This window comes from Dicentrarchus labrax, unplaced genomic scaffold (assembly GCF_905237075.1).
Source record: "Dicentrarchus labrax unplaced genomic scaffold, dlabrax2021, whole genome shotgun sequence".
In the NCBI taxonomy this organism is placed as follows: domain Eukaryota; kingdom Metazoa; phylum Chordata; class Actinopteri; family Moronidae; genus Dicentrarchus; species Dicentrarchus labrax.
This window is the reverse complement of record NW_026136719.1, coordinates 18082638-18100121: the sequence shown is the minus strand read 5'-3', so window position 1 is coordinate 18100121 and position 17484 is coordinate 18082638. Positions and strand designations below refer to the sequence as shown.

The following is a 17484-nucleotide window of genomic DNA, read 5'->3' as shown; positions in this document are numbered from 1 at the left end:
AGCCTGGTTCAATAATGTCTGCTGAATAAAGCCACTGCATGGAAGAAAATACTTTATGCTCTGAAGACTTTTTGAAAAAAGACTGCATATGGCTTCAACATTGCTAATAAACAAGCATGTACACCTGTGCTAAAAATATACACATCCACTTCCTGTTATTGTCAGGTAGGTTGGACACGAGATGAGATCTTTTTAATCTCATGAGCTTTGTCCATCTGTGTGTGTGTTTAATTATAAGCTGGAAGGAGGAGGGGCTTTTTTTGTGATGCTGGCACTTACTTTGACTGGCTCCTCTACTCCAGATGCCTGGTACTTCCTCATCCTCTCAAACACTGAGTGGTCTGCGCAGCCACCCTCTGAGCCATACTTATGGGGATAATCTGGTAGAAAGGGAGGAGATAAGGGAATGGTTGTGAAGAGCTTACACTGCGTCATGGATCTCTTTAGAGTCCTTTATGGCGGGCTGGAGAAGGTGAATCAGGGTGAATCGGGGTGAGAGAGGAGCTGCATTAAATAAAAGGCTTGAGAGATTTGGCTTTTCGCTCTACAAATAAGTGTTATCGTCCTCTCTCTCCTTTATATCTTCCTTTCAACTTTCAATGTGAGCAGAAAAAGCATTACCCATGACCTGCCTCTCCTAATTGAAACAATTGCTTCTCTGTTCAACCCATTTTCCAATTTACAGCTGCTGTGTAACAAAGTTCCCTCCAAGCTAGTGCACACATTGTGACTGCATTAACAGTCTGCTGCATTGAATTTTAAAGGGTAAATAGGATGGGCCTTCAAACAAACTCTGTGTGCAATATGAATAGATTTTCCAGTCTTTTGGTTGAACCAGTTCAGATCAGCTCTTCAGGGAGTTCTCACAGTATTTACAATCACAATCTCCACTGCGTTCATATCTAGACTGAACACAGTAGAACAAAGTGGCTGCCTACTTCTGTTTTCATATGAGCAATACACATTTCAGCATATGGATCTGTGTACGATCACAGCACTTCCATCTGGCTTCAGCAGCTGTCTTTACTGGATCAGGAAAACAGGATGGGATTAGTCTCGCAATACAGAATCACCACCTCTGCTGATAATCACAACACAGCAGTTCACCACTGGCCACGCCCATACAGGAAATAATGTATGACTCAAAGTTGCCCCACATCACAGTGATAGAGCAATTTCAGATAAAGGAGGTATGCACAAACAGACTGATGATGAGGAACATGTCAGGTTTATTTAGTTTTATTTAAATGTCAAAATATTACATACTGAAAGTTAAAAGAGCATTATAGTACTATAGTTATATACATATATACAGTATTGTTGTTTTAAACAAGCAGCAGGCTATAAACCCATAAAGTTAACAGCCCCTGTGAAAGTAAGCAGCTGTAAACTGTTGTGTGGTTTATGTCTTTATAAGTCTAATCAAGGTCAGTTGCCAAAAAGCCAAGTTACTAGAACAATAATGAACAATGCCGACAGTGTGCTGGTGGTGCTGCAAATTAATGTGTTCTGATGATTTTGGCTGCAATCAAACTGTTGTAAACTAATGGATTACTGAGCAGCTTGTATTTGCAAAAATACAGTCCCATTAATTGTGGTGCCGCCTGCATGTCTCACAACCATTGTTGGTCATTCAGTAAAGAGAACGGTGCTGGTTACTAAACTGACTGAACACACACTGAAACAACACATTCAACCTCTAACAATGTGTTTTCATTTTTTTTCCAAAGAAAGCCTTCTTTGTCCCTACAGTGAATGCTGTCTCATTCAACTGCTAATCAAAAGACCCTAGCAATTTGGACAGAAGTAAAAAAAAAATTGTGAGAAAAGCCAAGAGTCAGAAGTGAAGAAGACTTTTTTGTTTTTAGAACCATCATCCCTCCCTCTTTTCCACTGATAGAAGCATAAAAAAACAACCACAGGGAGATTTCTGTCCATCTGAGATATTACTAAGTTTTGTAAGTATAGTGTAATCTGAATAGTCAATAAAATAGTCTAAGTTAAGGTGCATTTCATTCATCTTAAAGACCTGAAAATATTCTTCAAAGCAGAGGCTTAGAGAATAAGTCTTTATATTAATGGCAGCATTTTTTAGCCACTGTTTCCAGAGAAAGATAGCTGATTGCTGAGTCTCATTCCGAGGTTGTCAAATACCGAAGTTTTGGATCGGTAAATGGGAAAGTGGCTTGGAAATAATGACCTGGGAATGAGATTCAACAATAAAGTCAACAAATAAAATCTTTCTCCATGACTGACCGCACATTTAGTGTAGATGTTAGCAGGGACCATCTGAAAATCTTGCCTTCACTGTACGCGAAAATGCATGCAGGATGACAGGAAATTCATTAATCACAGACCAAAAACCTCTGGCACAATATTTTCCAGCCTGAAGCCAGGGCGGGGTTCATATCAGACTCACTCCCTGTTTGTTAAATGCTGTTCTTTGGGGCTGGAATTGTGAGTCAAAAGTCACTGGATAATGTTCCTACTCATGCAGTGTTTGCACCCACAACCACAACTTGCCTGTCTGATTCTATTAATTACTTCGAAACATTTTCAGAGTTGTCTGTTTCTGAGGAAAACATTGGGAAACCTGCAGTTTCCTATTAATATAATGGAGCATCTGTCATTTGGTTGTAGTCTGACTTTAGGAATGGCTATGAGTCACGCTTATGCTGTGTCGTGCTCCACTCCAGCCTCCAATAAATGCTGACCACCTTGTCTGTGGCCCAGGCCCCAGAGCCAAGTCCTGCTGCTACCAGTCTGTCAAACATACCCTTCTCTCCAAGCTTAGCAGGCCTTGTCTATCAACTGCTTTACCATCAGTTAACCATTAGCCCACACTTGCCAAACCAATACATCACAACTTTATTCTTCATAGTGCAAAAGCAATGTTTTGCTCAAAATTACCCTTCCTAAAGTAGTAATTTTCTAATATATCATCTCCATTTCTAAGCAGCATAGAAGAAGTCAGGTAAGAATCTTCAGTTTTCTTAATCGTCAGACAAAACATTCCTACATAGATCCATTTCAAAAGGCTCCTGTTAAAAGTATTTGTACTACAACTAGCAAAACACATGTCTGTGGCATATCTAAAGGCAAGAAAGACACAACCTTTCACTACAAGTGTGCAAATTATGTGGATTTGGAACTACCTCTAGACCATACAGAGCCTTTGGATAAAGCAAGTGCAATGGCAGATACTTACTGATGTCATCCTCATGATACATGATGGAGTGGAAGGGAACATTGTTGTCCTTGAGGTACCTCTCTGAGGGTTCAACATAGTATGTGCCTTGGTGGGTTTTAATGAATCCCTCAAAGCGCCCATCAACCACGGAGCCGTGGGTCAGAGTGTCCTTTTCACCTGAAACACAAAACAGAGGACGAGGATGATCAGAGGCAGACAAAACACAGTCTTTGTCTAAAGAAAGTTAATTATTTCAACTGAATATCAGAGTAATATGTTTTCCACACTGACTATACAATGAAAAACCACTGGTCTAAATATTCATTCAGTTTAATTGTTTTGTCAATTCGACCAAATAGATTTGACTCTGTGACCTTCTTCTTTACTGTTATTGTTTGAATGTGAACTGCTGTAACGCCTTAATTTCCCCCCCAGGGATCAATAAAGTATCTCTATCTCGGGGCGCCGGTTAGCTCACCTGGTAGAGCTGGGGACCATGTACGGAGTTGCTGCAGCAACCCAGGGTTCAAATCCGACCTGCGGCCCTTTGCTGCGTGTCATCCCCTCTCTCTACCCCCCTTTCCTGTCTATCTTCAGCTGTCACTATCAATAAAGGCAATAAAAGGCCAAAAAAATAAATTAAAAAAAAAAAAAAAGTATCTCTCTCTCTCTATTCATCTAGATGGTGGTATTTGCATGGAAGATGACAACTCTGTTACAAGTTTAAATAATGCTTGTGGTTACAGCAATATTTATGTACCTTTTGTGATAAAATAAAAAGAGTTTAATGCACAAAGGCATGGCTTCTGGACACATCAAGAATTTACTACCACAAGAGGTGAAAAATATCTAATCCAGGCTGTTGTCACAGAGACTGCTGACTGCAGTACGGTGGTATAATTGCATTAAATAAATCTTAAGGTGTTTGGTTAATTACAAACTTAATTGATCTAAAATCTGTAGCATTCCCAAATATGAGGAATTTGGACAATTAATTAGGATTACACAGCTCAAGCAGTAATGTACTGGTGCCACATTATGATTACAAGCACTTGTGAAATGTCTCCCGTGAAATATCAAAAACTAAACTAATAATTTTCACAGCTGAGATTAGGGACACTTTTCCTTCAATAAGAATAATATTAATTTTATCTGTCCCCTTTGTCTTTGTTATGTTGTGATTGGTGTGTGTGAAACAAACATCCATGTTTTTCTCTTGTTCATTTGAACTCTGCTGCTCAGCAAGCAGGAAGAAGTCAAGGGAGGGATAACCAGCGGAAGGAAGAACTGGACACACACACACACACACACACTCACACTCACACTCACACACACACACACACTCACACACACACACACACACACACACACACACACACACACACACACACACACACACACACACACACACACACACACACTCACACACACACACACACACTCACACACACACTCACACACTCACACACACACACACACACTATTCCCTAATGCACCCAAACTTCGACCATATAAACATAGTATAGCAGTAGATGAAAACACTGACCAACACTCAGGACTCAAGAGTATATAAGGGATAATGTTGGGATGATACAATGATGCAGACATTCAATTTAATGGAAAACCATGGAAACAGCTGGACTTACCAAAGATTTCTCCACTGTAAATATGTGATGTATCAATGGGTCCCTGCTCTCCTGATACCTCAATGACGACATCTGGATGAAACAGCTTTGTATCTCTCTTCATCCGCAAGTTAAAATGTCTAAAGAGAAGAATAGGAGAAAATGTCTTATTAGAATGAGCATTAAATATCAAACAGAAACTCTGACACACTGACTTGTGGGAAACGTGACAGTTTCAAACCCTCAACCCTTCCTCTGTTTATGTCATGTTCTCAGAAAAGAGCTCTACTTTTTAGTGCTGCAGTGCTGATTGTTGCACAGTACTGCTGTGCTCAGTGAGTCAGAAGAAGAATTATGCCATGAGGAAAAGCATGTGAAGATTTGCGCACAGTACTTTTTTTGTAATCCTCTCATTAACATAAATGTGATGTCAAAGACAGAAAGGTAAGCATCACATGAGGTTCACATGAGTCACTGGCTTCCCAGAAACCGGAGGAAATGTAGATCAGAGGAATACTCCTCACCAGAAAGATCTTTATAAATCACATGGTTTGGTCTCAAGGTGTGAAGCTTCTTCCAGATGACTCAAATGATGTTCACATTACTACCCCATACTGAGCCATTTATGAATGGTACTATTGTTGATTTGTATGTTAATGCAATCTTCAACAAGGCAAAGAACATTTCAAAATGATTCAAATCACATGTCCTTTCATATACAGGTTAGTAGCCTCAACCCGAGATTAGGTATCATCAGACAGGAATACATTAGTCAGGAAGCATATCAGTGTAGTCACTTCCTCTGTTTTTAATCATTTCCGTATTGATTTTGGTCCATAGTATGGGTCAAGCTCCCAAAACATTGGATCCTACATTTCCCAAAACACAACCAATAATACATTTTACCCCAGCCTGGTAAATGCCTATGTAATTTAAACTCCTGCAGCCTATCTGTTGCACATTTTTAGTCTCCAAGCCCAAGCTTAGATAATGTGATGTCATCGGCAAGGTTACAGCGTGGCACTCCCTGTGACAAGTAAAATGGCCTTTATGTATATGTATGTATGAAATATGTATAATCGGTGGTGTGTAGAATGTGGGGGTCTGACCAAAAGTATAAGGTTATTTCCATCTGGCACACCATTGTCGTCTACTTTAACCACAGATTCTTTTGCAAAGGAGAACAGAGACTAAGGATGTAAAGGCACACTTTATTCAGTGCAGGAAAAAGTAGGAAATGAATTCCACCCAAGAAAAGCTGAGCACAAGAGACAGACTGAATGTGGGGAGGAACCGAACAGAAAATGTTTGGGAGAGCGAGGTAGTAGATAACGTTGAAAAAGGTCAGACACAGACCAGGATATCCCTGAACAGGATAACTCCATGATAGGACCCCACATTCCCTGTTCTCATTTTGCACACATCTCTTTTTGTTGCAGTTACAATATCTTCCATTCATTTCTTCCATTCCCCTCAACATGCAAGATTAATTAACACTGGATTCCTTTACTTTGATTTTTTTCAATTTTATTATGGTAAAGTCATATATGATCACCAATATTCCATTTTTATGTATCTAGGCATGGGTTTGTTGTTAAGTTAAAAGGATCAAGTGGATTTGCTCGTATTTTAAGCAGTTTAACATGGTGTGATCTGTATTCTGAAGTAGGAGACTTCTGCCAGAACATTTCAAATTAAGTCAAGAGAAGGGAACCAGAAAAAACAAAAAAAGACTTTAAACATAAAAGAGAGAACTATCAAACATGTGGAACAAAGACTGCAATATGACCCACTCTTTTAGTCAGCATTGTGACACAGGGATCATCTGGCAATAGATTTGGGATAAATTCCTCTGCTTGTTATTCATCCTGGCACACCCATTACAGTGCTTGGCCTTTCCCCACCTTATAATGGACTACAACAATCAATATGACCTCAGGACTTCATCTATGCCCGATCAAAAGCTCATTTGGCCCATGATACCACCATGGCACACTGGTCACAGATGCAGATGAAGCAATAAGTAGATTATTCTATTTGAAATTGAATCTGCAATATGAGGAATCTGCAAAGGCATTTTGAACTTTTATTATTAACAACTGTTTTACTGTCCATGAAGGCACTTTTTCTAGAAGAATTTTGACAGAGTAAAGACATCAATGATCAAGAAGCACTCTATATAGCACATTTTTACCAAGAGGCTTTAAAACTGCACGGTGCAACTTTTTGCATATTTGATCACCTGCTTCCTTCTTCATAACAACTTCCAAATAACTGAGGACAATGAAAGTCAGTAACATTGTACGTCATAATCAGAGCTATGCAGAAGTCACCGCTAGTGGCAGTCTACTACATAAAACATTATACTACATCATAATACAGCTCAGTCTTTCTCTATAGATCAGAGGGATGGGCAAGGTATGTGAAGTTCTGCAAAATATTATGAAGGAACACAAAACTAATTGAAAGGTAATTTCCCAAAAATAACCAGTCACGTAAGAGTGGACAGTGGATTAAAATTAAGAGAATATTAAAAATAAATATAATTGATATTAATAACTTAACACCAAGAATCACTGGGAAATTCAAAATTACTGAAACAGAAAGAAAGTCACTGCATCACGTTTCAGACAAAAACTTGCTGACAAATAAACATGGCTTGCAACAGACAGGAAGAGGAGAGGACGTAGACGAAGTGTCTAAGAAGTCTGTGTTATTCATCTCACAGAAGCAGCTGCCTGGTAAATTATTCAGACATATTGCAAATGCTGAACATACTGACTCAAGCAACTGACAGTCATACATTTTGCTCAGTAAGCAGGCCGGCTCAAATAAATGGGAGTGCTATCAAGTCTACAGAGATGGTCTGGCTACAAAGGGGCAAATATCTACAGTACTTATTACATGTTTACATGCTCTGGAGGAGCACCCTCCTTTTCCTTGCTTTGCATGTTCATTGTCCAACTTTTTGCAATGTGCAAAATTTAGAAAAGCCAAGGTATGTCTTCTTTACCTGAAGAGTTATAAAAGTTTCACAGCCAGGCAGGAAGGTAGGAGTCCTATAGTCACTAGCTGCTAGCTCTACCACAATGCACGTTTACGTTGATATATATTTTTAATTTGAAGGAGACACATTTGTGTTGAAATATTTGTTCATTGCACCTTTAGTACATAGCTGTTGAGATGTGCTTCAGTACTCTCCTTTTATTATTGAAGAAGGGAAGGTTGTAGCACTAGCACATCCTTAATACCTTGTATTTATTAACAAAATTATAACTACCTAAGTTGGTACTTTTAACCTGCTAAGCAAGTTATTAATGAACTTTGTTTGAATACCATAGAACTGCCTAATTTCTCCCTCATTTCAAACCAGTTAAATATTTTTGTTTCTTGAATAGACAGACCAGGTGAGAAACTTGGTGTATGATCCCTCCTTTTTTATTCTTGTAATGTGTAATATGGTTGTGATCAGCGAACAGATTAGTTTCTGTGCGTGTGATTGCTTATTATGCGAGTGATGATTACATTTCAAAATCAGTAAGAATATTACAAAGCCTGTTACATGAACCTGGGCCTCTGAACACTACTGAACTTTGATAACCATCTTATGTCTTACAAAGGGGAAAAACACATCTCACAAATGAGTCTTATTCTTGGAAAGCTGGTGTAACATCCCCCTAGCATTGCATAAAAGCCAACCGCTGACTATTCATTTGGCACCTCTGTTTTGTAAAGAAGCCCTCCACAGATACAACTGTTTGCCATGCCTTTTCCCGTCACCTGATCCAGCCACAAGTCCTCCATGTGAGCGGGCATACACAAGAAGGCTTTTCTCTTGTTACAACAAACCTCTATAGTGCCACACTGCCCTGTCTTTAACAGAAGGGAGAGTGTGTGTCTGGCAAACGCTGCACACACTAGTAAACCCAATGAATTCAGGGAGAACATAAAGAGTAAGATACTAGCTTTAACCACAGAGTTGAATCAAAATCTCCCTGACAAATTACAAAATAATAGAAATTGACTGTAAGCATTACACAGAAGATATTTGTTTCAAGACTATGATATTTTCTTGTATTAGTTCGCACAAAGGTATACAATATTGTGTCTGTGATGCTGCAGAGAACTGGACCATTTATACCTGGAGCCAATAATAAGCTAAACATCTTCCTTCCTCTACCACAAAACAAAACACAAATATAACAGCCATGTTCAGTTACATGTTACATCCAGACAGATTATTATGGTACTATGTAACTAGCAATAGTTTGACACTTCCTCATTATTCCTTCCACATACCACATACCGGTTGTCCAAACTGTTCATAAATCTCTCATTGCATACTCTTTTCCTGTTCAGTGAACTGGACTTGAGTACTATTGAAAATGTCTGGCCTGCTCCACTACACGTCATGGTTTGTGCTGTACAACTGCTTTTTTCCTCAGCTACTAGCATCCAGGAGAGTTTGTTTGCAGTAGACAGACTGCAGGTCCATCCTACATTAAATTCTACATTAAACTGCAAATCATGTCCAATTCAATGTCCTCCACATAAGGTTGTTTATGTCCTCTTTAGACAACAGACTACTCAGACATTGAAAATGATCATGCTGCATGACACTGTGTCTAGCCAATAAATGCAGCACCTCAGAGGTAAGCAATGACAGGAAAGAGCACAAAAACAGAGGAAAAGGATCTGTTGGACAGGGCCTTGATAGCCCACAACAGACAGGCTTGGTGAAGAGGAAAGCAGGGGAAGCTCGGAAAAACAGTGCTGCTGAGATAAATCATTGTTACACCCTTTAACTTGGCAAAAACTGAAAAAGGTTAAAAGGGAGAAGCAGATAGAAATGATAGTGAGACAGAAAGGGGCAACTGGAAAGACATCTCTCATTAGTAGGAATAGAAAGTATGTGTGGATACTGAAGAGGTGACATTCATGTACAAATTAAAGGCAGCAACAAACAAACTTCTATTGTTACTGAGTCAAGGCAAGCCAGCTAGTCCACATTTCCTATGCTCTTACAATTACTGTTAGGAAGCGTGTGCAAAATGGCCAGATGTAGAAGAGTCTCGAATGACTTATTGAAGCGTCAGTTTACACACTCAAAGCCTCTAATGAAATTTCACTTGTTTCACTATTGAAACATTTATTTTGAAATGTTTTAATCGTACATATTCTGCTGCAGTCTGCTGTCACTTTATACCAAGTGACAAGAGCTCAGCTGATACAAATCTGAGAACATTATACAGTGTTATTGCCTGAAATACTCTGTTTCCAAAACAAGGGTGGTACCACTGTACTGAGACAACTTGGCCTTGACAAGGGCTCATCTTGAATTCTATGTAAAAAGATAAAGTTTCAATTACAGCAATAATGTGGTGAGTCTCATCTTTTTCGATTTTTGAATAACCACAATGTTGCCACTTGTAGAAGCATGCACCACAGCAGCATGTGTCTTTTGTAACAGGTATAAAACATAGAAAACACAAGATCAATCCCTCAAATTTCTAGGATTAATTAAATGTTCACACGTCTTATCTAATGCAAAGGAAACAGCAGGAACTTTCTCCATAACAGGACTTTAAAGTCCAGTATTATAGTAACCTTTATTTTGTCTTTGGTTACAGTTCTTTTTATCAGACCAAGTCTTAAATGACCTCATATGTCACATCTAACGGCACTATGGGAACTGATGAAAACTGACCTGCCATGTGCATGAAAGTCCAGGTGCACGGTCCTGTCTTGAGGAGAGAGTGCCCTCTTAGCTCTCTGGTGACTGTTGTGCAGGGCTTCTGTGTCATATGATAAACCCTCATAATGGCGAATATATTTGTTCAAGGGTTTTCCAAACTGACCTGGAAGAGAAGAAATGGCTCATCAATATTTGTCAACAAACATTTGCTGCAAAGCCAACATTTAGCTTTGATATTTTACTATGACTCCTGGTTCTGTTATTAGAATGAACATTTATCCATCTTGGAATTTGACTGACACAAATTCAAGAAACAGTCAACATTTTGGAAAATCTTGTTTATAACTATAGGAATAACACTACACTAACTAGCACATTTCGTTGTAAAGAGTCTATATCACAGCTTTTTTACATGAGCTTTTTCTAAAAAAAAAAAACACACATGCAAGAAGACACTGCACATCCCTATGAGTAAACAGCCTTTTTCTCAGACATTTTGACTCATCGTGGGAAAAGCTCAGGTTATATTAACAATGGCTCTGTTCTAGTCAAGTGTCCCAGTAAGCCATGACAGTGAGACAGCATGTACTATACCAGGATGCTGAAACTGAAACAGCTAAATGGAATCCAGCCATCAGTACTAAAGGCCTATGGAGCCTGGTTAGGAAAACAGGGATGAATCTCTGTAATAGTGGCCAGCTATCGTACAAGCGGTCACTCAGTAAATGTGGTTAACAGGCTTATTCAGCTTATTGGTGTGACCCCCATAGGTAATCCTGCTGGCTTTCATACTGACCATTTCTTTATTCTTTTCACAAAGACAAAGAAAGTCCATTTAAAGCACAAGAGAGGAGCACATGATGCACGTCAGGTGACTGAGGTCCTGTTTCAGTACTACTGTATGTCTTTGTGCGAGAACAATGACTGAATTAGTTGCAGGCTGTTTAAATGCTAATCTGCATTCCTAAGGCAACACAGTATGCTACTATCTAAATATCTGTCAAAGTTTTGGGTCAAAAACCTCTGTAAGCTACAAAAGCAACCTTTGGAGAGAAGGTTTATTAGTAAGGGCTCCATTTAAAGAGTTGCGACTGACACTGAGGTCTTGTAGTCAAAGACCGTAGAAAAATACACAATACTAAGAGACTATCAAAGGCCAAAAGGGATATGCTCCAGTTCCACCATGCCTGTACCCTGCACTGCTTGTTCATTATTATAGGGCTTCCATGTGGTTTCCACAGGGAGAGGCTATAGCAGGCTAGTAGCAACTTGTCCATGAATGCAGCTAGAAAATATTCCAACAATCAGCTTCTTTAGCCCTTCTTCGAAATGAAAATAATGACAGCACACTGGACTAAAACAACAACCATCCACAAAATCAACAAGATGGGCTTCGGGGTGAGATAGCAAGGCTGTAATTAATCAGGGATTGTTGATTCTGTACAAAAACAAACACTGCCAGCTCAGATTGCCCAGATCGGCCTTCTCAGTAGGACATGACAACTCTATTAAGATGTAATAATATGACACCACAACACTGATTTATCAACAGACAGTCACACATAGGTCACACATAATAATTTTGCATTAAGTCTGACATTTCTGGTCACATAAAAACATTAAAAAAGAAGCAAAGGTATTACATTTAAGACTGTAGTAACTAGAGTAGAATTTGTCCTCTAATAATAGAGTACCTCTACATACACAGTAGCATCCTGGTTTTTTTCAGATGTACCGGAGTAACTCGTTTGTTGAGCATGTAAATGACACGCTGGTTTAAGACACAGTAAGTCCTCACAGCCCCCGCTGATTTTGGTAAACTAAATGTGCTAGCTGGGTTACTCCAATGAAAACTGGAATACTCTGACACAGAAGTCAGTCAGAAAATAACAAAAAATATCATAATAAACATACATATAGAGTAATGTTGTTTTACATGCTGAAGTGAAAGTCTGACACTGGTTAAGTAGATGATAAAATCATCATTGACATGTATTTTAATATTAGACCAAGTACAAGTACTTACATTTGGGTACTTGCCAATACAGAGTATTTAATAATATCTTATCTTAATAATACCATTAAACGTTCTGACTATAGTAAATTCAATGTGGCTAAAAAGTTGCTTAATATATCTCCAAACTGCTGACATTGCTTCTCCAATGCCTACCAGCTCAACTAATGGGAGTTAACGTCACACACACAACGTACAGTAATATCATATAGTAGTAGTAATATAGTAGTTTTTTGATTACAATTATGAGTATGTGAAAACAGTATCAGACTCAATACTGCATTGGTGCCTCCCTATTTCACAGTGGCCAACACTGGCCAAAACAGAGTTTTAACGTCTTCTTGAGGCAGTTGACTTATGGTGACTTATATGTACATCACATCTAGGGTTGCAAAGGGGCGAACATTTTCCGGTAAATTTCCAGAAACTGGGGAATTTTGGAAACATTGATATAGGCGAAAATGGCAAAATATTATTGAAATGTAAGACTTGCAATAATGGAATTACTTGAAATGTTAGTGTTTCTGTAGAAAAACATGTTATTATTTCACATTGAGCTTGTTTAGATGAGCCACAAGCAATAATAACACAGCTGCTGTACTGGTGGCGTCCAAGTTCTTTCCGACTCGTAATGTCCAAAGACAAATGGAACGCTATAAGTGGTACAAACCAGGCAATTACGTCACGTTCTCGCGTCAGAGCAACTCGGGCGGGGGATTTACGAGACCAATGGATAGCACCATAAGTAGTAGCCCAAACCATTGACCTTTAGCTTAACATATGATGGTAGCTAGCATGCTGCCTTTGATTTACTATGGCTATGGTTATATGCGTACAATACAATTAACCCAAATAGGTTAATAGCAATGGGTTATGTATTCACCCCCCCCCCAAAAAAAGAAAAGAACTCCCATATTTTAAAAAATAAATGTTGGCAAGTATGTAGAAACCTATACTGATTACTGCGTGTGTGCATGTCACTGACGAATATAGGGAGGACATTCAACTGAAGTTGCATTAAATCAGGTTGTTTTAAGCAAGATTATCCTGCAAGATGTTTCTTTTCAACTACATGTAAGTTCCCTGTTATAGACTAACAGTATTATATCAAGCAATATTAAAAATATCCTGTTTATTCCCATTAATTCCCGTTAATTCCCATGGAAAGTTTCCAGCTTTGAAAATTCCCGGAATTTTGCAACCCCTAATCAAATCTATAAGCATGTGTGAGTCATACATGGGTCATATGTACATATGTAGCAACAACAAGCAGTTTTAAGATAACCTAGCAAATGCCTTGTTAACTCTGCCTTAGCTAATACTAAAAAGTAAAGAATCTTAAAATGACATAATAAAATAAAGAATATGATAAATGAAGAAGATACAGAATGAGTGATCTTGTTTCATCATCTCTGTTGGAGTAACTCTCAACCATGAGGTTCAACTGGAGCTACAACATTCTGAACATAGCGTTCACTTTGTAGGGCGAAGGACTGCCACCCCTAAACTTAAAATGACTACAAGCCACCTTAAATTCATATTTTTGTAGTCATCACAGTTTGACCTCATCTACCATTACCAGGGTTACAATCTGAATGTCAAATAGCCTAATAGAAAAATATAAATTGCAGTTATAATTCACACAAACAAATGATCGAGATGAAAATCTTAAAATATCACAGATAAAAGTTATCCTGTTTTAAACATTTATCAAAATTAAACAGTCTAATAAATGTGTTAAATTATTCACTAATGCTTTTGAACTGCTTTCTATTACATTCACCCCTCTTTCTGAGGCACTCCATGTCATCACTCTACTGAGGAAAAAACACTGAATCATGACCTGACAGTAACGTAACAATCCTACTTTATTTTGGCCTAAAGAGATGACCTCATTAAAGAGGTGGTAGATGAAATTTCTAGACAGCAACAATAGCTGAACAAAAACTGGCAGTCAATTTCACTGTAAAGGCTAAGTCATCATAATTTCAGTGCAATCTGTTTCAGCCTCCAGTGCACCAGTGAAGTGCAATTCTTGACAGAGAGGAAACCGCTGACAGGAACAGAGGAGGTGGTAACAGCATGGATCTGAGCCTCGCATTACCATGCATGCTGGGTGATGGCAGGCTGGCTAACACAACGCATCAGACATCCAACAGCTCAGGGCAACTCAAAAGTCTCTCCTCAACATTATGTATCATACAGCACTGGAAAAATAACAGTAAGAGGGTTGGTCCTAACCTGCAACCATCAAGTCTGACCAAGATTGTCTACAACAAAATTCCATGTTTTATTGCAAAAAGGAGGAAGAAAATTCCCTGCAACGTACCATCACCGTAAACAGGCCAAGTAACAGCAGCTGTGTCAAAAGTGAGATAACCTTGTTTATCTGAAACACTGACTTCTTTAGAAATGTTTGGCGCTCACAAGCAAAAGATTAAAAATTCACATTTAACCACACAGCTTTTCCAACGTGTCTGTCATATTGATCATAAATATTAAGACAGTGTGTTGTTTAGTGGAACCACGCACGCTACCAGGTGTTTGTAGCAATTTAGGTTCAGAACAGGACATCCTTTGCCCCCCCTTCCTCTCCCATGAGAGTATACAAACGGTTTGTCTCTGTTTTTGTGCACATGGCTCCTTGATGCAGCTAAAGCACTCATATGTTTCTGTCTGGTCAATAGATGTAAATATGTCAGGTTAAAGTTGAGAAAAACGGAAGGCTTTTTCACTTAAAGTTCACACTTCAACTGGAACTACTGCATAAGAACTTGCTATGGTTACTGATATGCCGGGTTTAATGCAAGGATGGTGTTACGGCACTCTGCCTCAATCTTGGCAACAGTGAAGGTAAGTTAAGTGAAGTTTGTGTATGAACAGACAAAATGATAATCATCAAAAAACATGTGAACAAAGACATATATTTAAGCTTTTGTAAACATAAGTCAAAAACATTACATTTTAAGAGCACTCTTATTGTTCCAACAATAAAAACAGTATTTTCCTGGAAGACAAAGTCAGTCACACTTAACTCTGACACCATGGAGCCTTTCTATAAAAAGTGCATCCATTAACCAATGTTTAATGAAGACTAAGAAATGAAGCTTGACCATTGATGTATGGTCTATGAAATAAGCAGTTCAGCTCTGTAAACGCATAAAAAAAAAGCTTCTAGTTGGTTTTCCTGTCGTTGTTTTGAACGCCGTCTTGGCTCACTCTGCCATTTTCAGTGACATCCTTTTAGATATCTCAGCAACATCAGTTTTCTTGAGGGTTATACATATCTGTATTTAACGCGTTCTTATGACCATATTGTTTGCTCATACATAGTTTAAACCAGCATTTTCAGCTTTAAGTGTTCAGCTTGTATAAAAGTATGACATTCCTGAGCAACACACATTTTATTTTAAATCAGAGCGAGGCATTAATTAATCTTTACGTTAAATTAATTAACTTTCATTTTCATCAGTTACACAACATGGAATATTTTGCCCTGTTTCTTTGACTAATGGTGACTAACTGAGAAGTGGAAAGTATGATTAGAACAACTGACATCACAACACAGTCTTCAAAGAGGTTACATTTGGCACCGCTTAGATATCATGATTATTGTTAGAGAATATCTTAGGCAGGCTCAGCATTAGACACGCTTTTTGTAAAGTAGATAAATTGCGACAAGCACCAAGTAAAAGCAACAAAAGCAATTTGATTAACACGCAACTTTTAGTGAGATTAGCGCAATAAAAGCAACTTGTTACTCATCTCCGGAAGGATCAGAGAAAAGGACAATAAGTTGCTTGACCTTATGGATCCTTTTTTGGTTTTTTTGCTGTTGTCCTTTTAAGTTAGGGTCAATAAAGGTCAACAGTTTAAGATTTTGATCAATTTATCTTATACATTTTTGCTTCTGACACATGCAATAACTGTCAACTATTGCAGGATCGCAGCATATCGTATATCTCCTTAATAATAATAATAATAATAATAATAATAATACATTTTATTTATAAGCGCTTTTCTAAATACTCAGACACTTTACATAAAAACATAAAAGCAGCAAAACAACATCAAATAGTAAAACATTAAAAACACATCAGACTAAGCTAAACATTAAAAGCAATTTTAAAAAGGTGTGTTTTTGTGAGTGATTTGAATGTTGGAAGGTCGGTACAAAGTAACCTGTTTGCTAAGAGCACTAGTTAGTTCACATACATTTGTCGGCGCAGATAAACTTGAGCTCGTTGTTTTGAAAGGACATTTATTACATCCTCGCCATTAAAATGACCCGTTTGTAGACGTTAGCACTGTAACTCATGAACTATTAAAACTAATTATTATCATCTATTCGTGTACTCAAACGTAACTAAGCGGACACGGGCCTGGATACAGACTCTAATAAGGTTAAAAACAGGTTAGCAGCCACAAACACCAACCTTACTGTTACCATTAACATTAGCCAGCTAGCTAGCAAGTTAGACAGCCCGAGTACAACTGCCTGATCCGATTAGCGCTAGCTCCACTGACGATCACTGAACACTTTCCTTTCGCTGGGAATCAATTGTAAACTTACCTGTAATATCTCGGAGGCAGCAAAACATGAGAATTAGTTTAAGAAATGTCATATCGAAAGCCCCTGTAAGCCCCAGTGAACTAGCTAAGCGACCCAGCGACACCGCTGATTGTTTCTTGTTTCGTTTTCTTTCACTTAAAGGTATAGTCGCCCTTCCTACTTTAGCGAGCTCCCATCACAAACACCGGCGCTGCCTGTCTCCACCAGCCCAATGTCTGTCAGACAGACAGATAGACCGACAGACCGACAGACAGACAGACAGACAGGCAGACAGACAGGCCCTCCTCCCTTCCGGCGTGTTATGCCAAGTGAGCTTGGACACACCCATCCCTCTGCTAGTGTGGTCATAGGTGTGTGTGGGGGGGGGGGGTCACTTCTAAGACACTA

The 17484-nt window shown here is 38.6% G+C and overlaps 1 protein-coding gene across 1 annotated transcript in view; it reads right to left on the bottom strand.

Annotated features, from left to right (window-relative positions):
• adam10a (ADAM metallopeptidase domain 10a) overlaps positions 1–17375 on the bottom strand; it is a 26664-nt gene extending 9289 nt beyond the window's left edge. The window contains exons 1-5 of the mRNA XM_051378961.1: positions 17098–17375; positions 10523–10673; positions 4837–4955; positions 3209–3367; positions 280–380 (exon numbers count right to left, since the gene is read on the bottom strand). Of these exons, the coding sequence (XP_051234921.1) occupies positions 280–380; positions 3209–3367; positions 4837–4955; positions 10523–10673; positions 17098–17149 (582 nt within the window). The 5' untranslated portion in view covers positions 17150–17375. The remainder of the gene's footprint in view (positions 1–279; positions 381–3208; positions 3368–4836; positions 4956–10522; positions 10674–17097) is intronic.
• Positions 17376–17484: the final 109 nt, after the last annotated feature.